This window comes from Phallusia mammillata, chromosome 8, assembly GCF_965637545.1.
Source record: "Phallusia mammillata chromosome 8, kaPhaMamm4.hap1.1, whole genome shotgun sequence".
NCBI classification, from domain to species: Eukaryota; Metazoa; Chordata; class Ascidiacea; order Phlebobranchia; family Ascidiidae; genus Phallusia; species Phallusia mammillata.
In genome coordinates, this window is record NC_137259.1 from 15,998,524 (window position 1) to 16,009,276 (window position 10,753).

The 10,753-nt window shown below is 36.4% G+C and overlaps 2 protein-coding genes across 2 annotated transcripts; both read right to left on the reverse strand.

Annotated features, from left to right (window-relative positions):
- Positions 1–749: 749 nt before the first annotated feature.
- On the reverse strand, positions 750–4,892 carry LOC145203779 (uncharacterized). Its single transcript, XM_080076090.1, has 9 exons — positions 4,639–4,892; positions 4,317–4,492; positions 4,207–4,242; positions 4,040–4,087; positions 3,658–3,690; positions 3,175–3,342; positions 2,417–2,557; positions 1,623–1,815; positions 750–870 (listed from the first exon to the last, which is right to left on the reverse strand). The coding sequence occupies exons 1-9, from the start codon at positions 4,809–4,811 to the stop codon at positions 750–752; spliced, it is 1,089 nt and encodes a 362-aa protein (XP_079932216.1). The 5' UTR covers positions 4,812–4,892.
- A 340-nt stretch (positions 4,893–5,232) lies between these two features.
- On the reverse strand, positions 5,233–10,219 carry LOC145205214 (uncharacterized). Its single transcript, XM_080077884.1, has 9 exons — positions 10,146–10,219; positions 8,591–9,135; positions 8,025–8,159; positions 7,717–7,823; positions 7,251–7,413; positions 6,443–6,593; positions 6,103–6,184; positions 5,867–6,034; positions 5,233–5,417 (listed from the first exon to the last, which is right to left on the reverse strand). The coding sequence occupies exons 2-9, from the start codon at positions 9,128–9,130 to the stop codon at positions 5,276–5,278; spliced, it is 1,488 nt and encodes a 495-aa protein (XP_079934010.1). The 5' UTR covers positions 9,131–9,135; positions 10,146–10,219; the 3' UTR covers positions 5,233–5,275.
- Positions 10,220–10,753: the final 534 nt, after the last annotated feature.

A 10,753-nucleotide genomic window follows, 5' to 3' on the forward strand; every position in this document is an offset into this window, starting at 1 on the left:
ATACTGCCCGCTTACACCACAGTTGTATTTACGTTCTGTCACAAAGTTCTCCATGTTGCTGTTTCGTAATATAAAAAAAAATGTTGTCAAATCAGGTTACATTGTCAGAGGACACCAACAATTTAAAAGTTTTTTGGACCAAATTTGATGAAAAAAAGGGGTGATGTATTCTCAAATACTTCTCGTTTATAAGCAACAAACAATTTAAATTGTATTCGTCAAAAATGTACTCCTGCATTTTATTTTGTGTATTCTTACTTGAAGAAGGCTGACAGCAATTAGATTTGTATTCATAACACTGTAGTTATGTGTTCAATTTATTCAATTCTTTTGTTAGTGGCAGTGCCGGATTAACCATTAGGCAAAGTAGGCACGTGCCATTTTGTGACAATAATTTGGCAACACTGATAATTCTAATTTTTTAGCTGGCAACCCTGACTTTCGGGCAACTTATAAAATGTGCCTACAGGCCAGCAGACCATTAATCCAGCACTGGTTAGTGGAGGTTAGTAACAAGTTTATTTAAATTCGGAAGATTGTAGGCATGCATTTTATTTTGCACATTCTTTTACTAGTAAATCACATCAACTATTCAAAATGTATTCATGTATTATTAAATAAAACAAAAATGCAATTGGATACCTACGACGGCAAAACCTGAATACAAATGCATTCAAATTTCATGGGATCATGGCCATGTTGGTAACAACTGTGGTTTGTTCTTCCCAACGAGGATAAAAACAAAATTATCATTTACTGTACCTACCCTCTTTATAATACCCTGGACTTCCACCAGTCGGATCTCGGTCTGATCGTGGTCTTGTCACTTGGAACGAAGGAAACAAAAGATGTGTCACCCATCGACTGACCCTAAATAAAAACAAATTTGATAAAATGAAAACTAAAAACAACAGCCTGTTTCATTTTGAATCCAGAATATTGAATCCAATTCTTATTATAATGATTTCCACTGCTCAATCATTAATCTTTGCAAAAATGAAACCAGTTTATTACACTATAAAACAGATTTTTCATTTAAATTTTTTTTTTTAAATGAAACAAAAAAAACACTGCAAAAAAACATAGATATTAGCATAACCATTGAAAGTTAATTCATAACCATTTTATTTAGAGGTTTTTGATTGCTTTCAGACTAGGTTTTTTGGTTGGTTGCAAGCGTGCTGAGGTAATTTGGTGTGTCTGGTGGACATAGACTCCCTAGTGTACAAAATTATTATGTATATTAACTTGAAACCACTGCAAAAAAACAGGCCCCCTACCAAACAAAGTTGGGACATTTGGTGGTTAATTTTCAAATCTCTATTAAACCACCTGCACTTTTGCAGTCCGAAAGTTGAAATTTGCAGCACTTACTCACTACATTTTAATGTTTATCTGGGGTTAAGAAAAGACCCAAATGTCATATGTTTTGACATTATTTCACTGTTTTTGTGGCTTTAACAGACATTTCCATGATTGACTAACGCCTACCGCCATAACCATTGATCATTTTTTGTTGTCAAAGTCGAAAACAGGTAAACGCCGGCAAGTTGCAAAGCATAAAGGGCATCCTATAAACGTAATCACATGATCAGGTGCACAAGAACCAGGCGTATAATTACCCTCCAGCAAATGGATTTCTGCTTTGTGAATTAAGTGGATCAGCTTGAAATCTCAAAGTCAACTTGAGCTTGTCACTTGTTATGCTTGTGTTGCTAAAATCTCCGTCAAAAATTGCACAAGCCAACACTGTGTTGAGGTTGGTCTCATTGTCCGCAAAATCCAAAAAGTCTTGCTCACTGGCAAATGGCTTCACTAATAACAAAAACCAAAATATTTATCACAAAGGGAATGTAAATTAAACCCTGTCACTTGTTAAGCTAAGATAAACATTCATACTAAGATCCACCCTAAAGCGTTCATGCAGGCCAGCGACCAAGGCATACCCATCAATAATGGTAGTATGCCAGGTCCATTGAAAGTGTAATACAGAATTAAGCCCGTCTCCCCAGAATTTCCATACAGCTAGACAGACAATGATGCTTTCACCTCTCAGCACTGAGCCTGTGTAGCTCAGTTGATAGAGCGTGACTCCCGGGAAAGCTTCTGTTGTGGGTTCGAATCCCACCGCAGGCTAGATTTTTCCATCCTGTGCCTTGTCATATGGGAAAGCTTGGGAGACCGACTTGATTCGGTATTACGCCTTCAATGGGCCTGGCGTACTAGAAAATTCATATTATTGATGCCTCATGTTTGACATCATATTAGAGACACATAAGGCTCATAACAATACAGATCTAGACATGTGTTCACTAGCTAAAAGAACAGTACCAGATGAAAAAAATAGCATATAAACTAAATGTAAATTTAAGTGCATAAAAGGTACTCAGTAGTATTAATCAAAAAATTAACTTACGAGAAACTTTAGGAACAATCGATAGAAAGGATAGCAAATCCTTTATAGGCACATCCATATCCATATCCATGCCACTGCTCCCACCAGACGATCCATTGGAACTAACCCCCAAATATTGCGTACTAGCCCCCATAAAACACACTGAAACAAAAAAAAGGATTTTATTGGTTTCAGACTAAAAATAAAACTAAGTAAAAAAACACTACCATTAAACATCCAAAAATATGACAATAGCCAAATTGTAACACTAACAGGACAGTTTTCATTTTGACTAAGGGTCATGTATTAGATGCCTAGAACTGCCATTTTTGGTTTAACAGGATATTAACTTAAATGTTTTAAACATAAACAGCACATAATATGCAACAAAATGACAAAAAGATAATTTAATTAATATAATCCACAATTCAGCTCAGTTTAAAGCAAGCAAAAAAGCTTTTTTAAACCATTAGCTCTGTTTAAAGTATCCAAAAAAGATTATATCATAAAAAATATAACCACATAACACAGCAACGGTCAAATAATATGTTTGAGTGGTTGGTGCACAAGATTCAGGGTTCTTATTCTGGATTGTAAGCAGCATTGATCCAACAGAGTGAAGCTAGATGGGTTGAATTAAAATAAAGTCCCCGATACTTAATAATAAAACCAGAAAAAATCAAGTAAAAAAGAACCAACAGTTTTGCAATCAAGCAGACAGCTCAAATCCACCCAAAGAGACAAGTATTTAAAAAAAATGAAAACGTTGTATTACTAACTTGATGTTTTGGTTATGTAAGTTCCAACAAGTTGAGCAGTAAAATTTGCCATGTTGTTGTTTACAATTGGGACCATTAAAATTTGATTCCTTGTTGTATTTGCTTTAGCAGCCATTTCATCTACTACGGTCTGCAGGGCTCGCGGAAATGAGTTGTATGCTGCAAGCGCTACATTCAAATCAACAAACAAATAAACCTCGTTTAAACCAGATTCAATTAATCTGGATCTCTGCCTAATTGAGGCAAAACTTGAGGTACAAACAATTTGTGATAAGTAGGACTTGAACTAATGGACATAGGATAATCTAGTCTAGTGCCTAAACCGGACAAATTTTTTGATCCAAAAATAAAAATGGCTTGGTTAATTTTTTTATTAAGTAGCATGCTAGTCTATACAGTGCTATGTCTACAAGGCCCAGTAAATTTATTTATAATTTGCTCATTGCAGTAAAAAAATGTCACATTACATGTTATAATATATACCTGCTGGATTCATTGTACCTCCACCCATTGGACCTGCTAACAAAAAATCAACAGCATAAAAAAGTTGAAAAATCAAAAACTGCATTCAAAATTCAATTGAAATTCGATAAAAAAAACAAATTGCCACAAGCAAGTGTAACCTAATCACAAAAAAGTTGGTAGTTTTTATCAGTGATGCACTGGATTTTAAGACAATGTCATGATAAAAAACTAAAACAAGCAGTGTGGTTAACAGGTTAAATTAGTACTTCAATATAAACACGCAAATAGGTTGGTGTGCCATGAAAAATCATCTTGTGTGACAAACTTAGCACGCTTCCCAGGAATTGCCGACCCCAGACACAGACACTTATATGTTACATTTTTGTTATTATTATCTTACCTGGAGGACCTGCTGGTGGAGCTGAATTCAACAGTGGTAAGGCATTGGCTGCAGAAAAAACAGTGGTTAAATTTCAAAACATGTTTACAAATGTTTTCAGCCTGTTTTATTTTAAGGTATGTTCATGCCACACCAACAAACATATGAGCACAAGGTTTTATATTTACCAGGGTTTTCCATAACTTGCAGAAACAAAGGAATGCCTGAAACAATAAAAGGTTGTAAAACACATAATAGTGACTCCTAAAAATAGTTCCTAAAAACAACTAAGCCTCACCTATTCCACATTGCCTTTCAACTCTTGTCAACGGAATTTGGTTAAGTTTTGTTTCTACACTTTGCATGACATCGTTGTAAAAAACCACATCATTGGGTGCATATGCAATTTTCCATTTCAGATTATCTGGCAATGATCCAATGGAAAACTCTGGCAAGGTATCCACTGTGAATTCACTGCAACAAAAAGCATAGCAAATAAACCGAAACAAAAATACTGTGTTTTTATAAATCTCACACAAAATAAGGAAATAAGGGCTAGTTATTGGTACACCAGCCATTCCTTTTTAGCATGTTAAATAAATTAAACAGGATTTTAATACCTCCATGTTGTCATATTGGTGTGGTTAGTGACATCAATCGCATCGCGAATTATCACAAGAATAATTGTGTACAAAATGGGCAAAAGCAGTTCAATAACTGTTGCAATGGGTCTTCGTTTTTGAAGCAGAAAGTTCTTCCAAATCAACAATGAAAGCTTGTCAAGTGCACCCATTGTGCTGGTTCTTGTGAAACGTTTCCAGTATTACAAAAACATATTCTAATTGATTCTGCCACAAAACGCGAGTTGTCAAGCAGCCCTGTTTGTCAAGCAAATAGTACAGGAATAATTAAAATAAATACATATTTTTTTTAAATCGCAAAAACGCAATATAGAAACAGATCATTAGGTCTGTCTCCGAAAAAGTGCTTAAATTTATCACTGGATAAATTTAACTCAACTAAATTCTGCAATACTTATATTTTTCTTGCAGTTCTCTATCTTTTTAAACTTGCATTTGTTTTTCATTTCGTCGACTAAACGGCGGGACTAGGTAAAAGTTCATGCGGTGTCACGTGATGATCTTGTGGAATTTTTTAAAAACAAAAGTCCCCTCTGCCACAAAAATCTTTTTAATACAGCACAATAGCAAAACTAGTACATAAATAACATTTATTGAGTGCGCCAACAAAATACAACTAATCAAAAATTAAATCTGAGATGTCACGAGGTCTTTCATCATCCCATATTACGTAACGTGCGATTTGGCCGTAAGTTGTGTTGAGGATGGACAGCTCTTTCAAGTTTCTTTCCTGTGTACCTTCCATGCTCAGCATAAACCTGAAAATTGAACCGATACGCTACGACATTAATTGTATTGTCATTTACCAATTTCTACTGCAAACCTTGTGTATGTTTTGCCCTGGACAAAGGTTATTTATGGGTGCTCAATTTAAGTTTTCTAGCCTTTTCGACCTTTTTAACAATAAAAATATGTAATTGGGGCGCAAAAGGTTGGGGGCCTCAAGAGATTTTTTTGATTTTATTCATAATCACTGACTTATAGTAGTCACAGGCAGTGGTGGGATTAAATTTTTTTTGTCAGTCGGTTCTATCACAAAAGTCATATTTTTCAGTCGGTACTGTTACAAAAGTCCATTGACAGTCCTGTAATGCTAACCGTTTCGCTGATCTCATAAAATTTCGTGAGACGGTTCTATAGAACCAGTGCGAACCGGCTGAATCCCACCACTGGTCATAGCCTACTTTGTGTTTTGCGTGTTTTATACCTTGAGTACAAGTGCATAGTATAGCTGTTGTGCCAATCCCACAGCTCATGATAAATTAATCGGATTTCTTCCCAATTTGGACGTAGCATTTTTTCCTTTACCACCTGAATCGTGTCGGGAAACAGTTGCCATAGCGACCAGGGAACAAAACACGAACTGTCGCTCCATCTAAAATATTGAAACGTTATAAAGACGTTGATTGACTGATTACACTATTAGCAAAGAATATTTTTTACCTGGAGTCGTTAAAGCTTAAATATTCCTGATACCACCTCCTCAGAAACCATGAATCTTTGTTGGCCATGATAATACTGTTGGCTACAAAAACAACGTAACAGAATTAATAGATAGTTCTTTTAAAAGGATCATAATGTCAAAAGGACTAAAAAGTCTATGGCCTTTTTCAATGACAATACATTGAAAAAATTGACATCGGAATTAAAAAAAAATAGAAACATGAGGTATTGTTTGCTTATAGTTTTCACTCGTGTATGTAGACCTACTTATATTGCTAAATTATAATACTACCTATCTGTAAACTCTAGTAAAGACATGGCAGGATTAAAATTTGCCTACCGACGGCATCGTAATTTTCTTCGCCCAGCACCATTTCGGATTTGCGAAGCGGATTTAAGGATTTGAGAACAACCAAGTCGTCATCCATGTAAATACCACCAACTTCCAGTAAGATTTGGAGTCGCGCTACATCTGACATGTGCTCCACTTTCTAAAACCCAAAATACAAATCATTTCATGCGTAATCCAGATAACTTAACAATATTCCAAAGTGTTGTGTCACCAAAACGAAATGCAAACGTTCACGACACGACACGACAGTTAACTGTGACAATCATTGGCGCCGAGTTTTACAAAAATGCAAGGTGGCAGACGTAAATTATGACGTCACTTTTTGTAACGTCACTGATGCGTGCAACCACATGAGCTCCAATTCAAAGCACAATAAACTTTCAATAGAATGCAACGTTCGTCAAAATCTTAATTTTTTTAAGAAAAACTAATGTTCATTTTAAACACTTTGCTTTAACGTTATTATCAAAAAAATGTTTCGTCAAGTTGTTGCTCTTGTATTACCTAAAATAACCATTTATTACAGCACTCCAATCGTATTGTACACAATAATGGCCATACATTCACTACCAACAATTGTGTGTTTGACGTCATAAACAAAGCACTAATGCCAACATGCTTGTCTAAATTAAAATTATTCCCAAATTTCTTCATATTTTACGATGTTTCGTACTATACCGCTACAAACAAATCAAAATATCCACGGTGTGCTTTACAAACTCAAAGTGGCGGCGCCACCCCGCCACCGCCCACTCGGCGCCTATGGTGACAATGATGTTGGACCAGACGGACTTACCCTAACGGGTTTTCCCCACACTTGTAGCGGTGGAGTTCGCTGAACGATTTTCAGTGTGTCGCCGACAAAGCTTTTGAAAGAGTCCCAGTAGTAACCCTTCGGTTCGCAAGTTGTGTGGAAAAGAATCAACTCCGGCGACTGAAACTTCCATGCACTCAGTAAACTGAAACAGGAGAGAGAAATGAAAATTTTAGCAGTAAAATTCTGAGGTGCTAATTTAATTAATTCTCTAATTTGATGAATTTGAGTCATTTCAGGAGACGGCATTTGACTTGGGCTCGCTAAGTGGCCTGAGTTGCAATTGCTTTGTGAATAAATTGACTCGTATTTGACATTTTACCAGCGATCATTTCATATTGGTAAATATAACTATTAGGCCAAATACGAGCCCTAATAATGTCCAGTGTACAATTTGTGCGGCTTAATTCTCGCCAGAATTTTTGTATTCTTGTCGTATGAAACTTACCTGATATAGTGATGGACTCGAAATTTCCGACAAGAAAACCAAATAAAATGGATGATGTTTGGAATAGGCATAGTATTTCTTTCTAGTACTCTTTGAACCTCGGGCAACTGTAGAAAAAAAATGATAAAACGCATTTGAAAACGTACAATGTATATCAAACCACGGGGTTCAAAACACACATGTCTAAGCACATATATGTTGTAGTATGGTATGAGAAAATTATTTTAGTTGCGCATGTGCAATCTCGTCAAACCAACGCCCTCAATAAAAACCTTTAGTATACCACAAGTTGTTTCCATAAAATGTACCTTGGAAATGTCTTGGTCGCCGTACGATAACCCTCTCTCTTTTTCTTTTTGGCAATCTTTCCTAACTTCTTCGTCGAAAACTGTTTTCGTGTCGTCAGCAATCAGAATGTAAGGACTTGGTCTTTGCATAGAGTCCTTGAAATAAAAATACGTAAAAAAATTCATTCACAATGTATGATCAAACAAAAATATGTAACAGTGTTGCCAGAGCAAATTCTCAAAAACCGCAACTCTGCTTTTCAAAACTAGCCCAAAAACCGCAACTGCGAGAAAAATTTAAAACAAACCCAATTTTAACGTGATTTAGCTGCTTAAATAGACACAAGAATGTAACAATGTACGGAAAATTTCCCCAAATGGCATTTTTTTAACAACCAACCCCAAACAAGTAATCCACCAGCAATTCCAAGTAAAAAAAACAGCCCAATTGGGCACGAAGCACCAATATACAGCACTCAAATGTACACAAGCAACGTTAAAATTCAATTAATAAACTACAAAATGCCTAAATAATTGCTAAAAGTACAAATACGGATACTTTATGCTACACTGTTTTGCATACTTACGGGAAATTCCTTAAGCTTGACTGGAAAGTCACTTTTCTTGGCTGGATTTGCATTTTCCCTTGTAAACTCTTCAACCTTGAGTTGTTTGTACTTTTCAACAGTAACCAAGCCTACGTTGTCCACATCAATGCGGATATGTTCAAAGTCTAGTGGTGTTTCTAAAGTTGTGCCACTGTGCATTTTTTGCATCAATAATACGAACTCCCTTTCTGACATTACCTTAGTGGGTCGGTCATTTTGTTTCAGCTTTTCAGTAGAACTAAAATTTTCTATTTCATCAAATACTGCAGTGTCTTGAAGATTCAGTACATTCGTAGCCTTAGCAGTTGCTGTTTTAACTGCGTGTGCTCTTTGTTGATTGTTATGAAGCGCCCGAAATGCATTGTTGTTAAGATACGATTGTTTTTGGACGTCAGAATTGTCCAGGTCGTTTTCGTATCTGTCATGTGGACTTCTTGATAATAAATACAGTTTTTGTACAATTACAAGTCCACTGATAACAGTTACTCCGCGGATGATAGCTGCTTTTAACCTGACCATGATTTCTGTACAAAAACGAATAAACGTATTTGGCCTCAAAGAAAGAAACCTTTACCAACGCAGTAGCACAATTTGCAATATTTAAGCAATTCTCTTATTCAAGCACTTCTGTCTTGGCAAACCACAGTGCATGTAAAAAAAACCTAACGCCTGCTCATTGTAGCTTTTCATTTTAGAGAACATGTCAATAATTTTAATACTGTCCAGCTGATCATGTATTCATGAAAAATCGTCAGTATTTGGCTTCAACTGTTATTTGTTGCTTTTTTACACTTCTATTTGCTACAATCTGCTGTGTTACGTCACCATACCCTTTTTACTATATATCAGGGAGTCGAACCGCTGGTCATATAGGTTCGGGTTCGGTTCGGGTCCACTTGTTTTTGTTTTAAAGGGTTCGGGTTCGGTTCAGGTTTTTAAAAATGTATATTTTCGGGTTCGGGTTTTGTTCCGGTTTGGGCAAATTATCCGGTCCGAACCGGTTTGCGGCTTTTAAACCGGTTCGAATTTTTGTTCGTTTCAATTTAATTCTTTCCATCATCTACCTGGCCTTATCAAACTCCAAAAGAGTTTTGCCCGTGCACTGTTATTTTTGACACGCCCTATAAGTGTTATCTCGCGTATTTTTCAGTGCGCTGTTTTGAAAAAAATCACAAAATATAAAACAGGCTGCTATTTTTACTGGTTCGGTTCCGGTTCGGGTCCAACGCCAAACAAAATATAGGGTTCAGCTCCGGTTCGGGTTTTTAGGAAATCGTAATTAGCGGTTCGGGTTCGGTTCAGGTTTAATGAAATTAACCGCTCAAACCGGTTCGCGGGTTCGGGTTCAGTTCCGGTTCGACTCCCTGCTATATATTCACATGCGTCGTATAGCAACCGCCAACCAACAGATGCTAGCCATAAACTTGACTAACCGAGAAATGACCTGATAAAATGAACTAAAACGTTAGGGTTCAAAAGCAGATTCATTCTCTGGGCTGAGCCTAAACAAGTTGCAGCTTAGACAATGAATTACCTCGAGTAGAAAAAGATTTCCAGGCACAGTATTTATCTACAGCAGCAAGGAACGTCTATTAAAGTAACCTTACACAGTTTAGATCACAAACTGTGTTCTGCAAAAACAAAGTAGGTAAAACTAATCCCCCAAAACGTTTGTATTTAGCAACACCTTATAACTAGGTCGAAGCACCTTGATTGCAGTGTCCTGACTTACAGAGTGATACGGCAATCGCTGCCTTAGGCGATTTAGAGCGACAGACAGAATGTTTTTGTAAGTGAGACATCACCAAACGAGTAACTACCACCTTTATTGAGATGTACGTCCCAGTGATTACTAAATTCAAAGCGCTTTTGCCGTTTAATTGATTACCTGGAATGCAAAATTTAAGATAGATAAAGGCACATCCAAGACAACATTAAGATATGTTTATGTACAAACTTGATTACATAAAAGCAGAAAGAGTATTTTTAACAGTAGCCTATTTTGTCAAGAATATCTCAAAAATATTATATGTCTCACATTCACCATTGGGCCCCCAGGCCCCAGACAGAAAACAAGAAAAAATATGTCTTCCCTTGGTAGGTCAAGCTTTCTACGCAAGAGTTATAAAGTACACATATGTC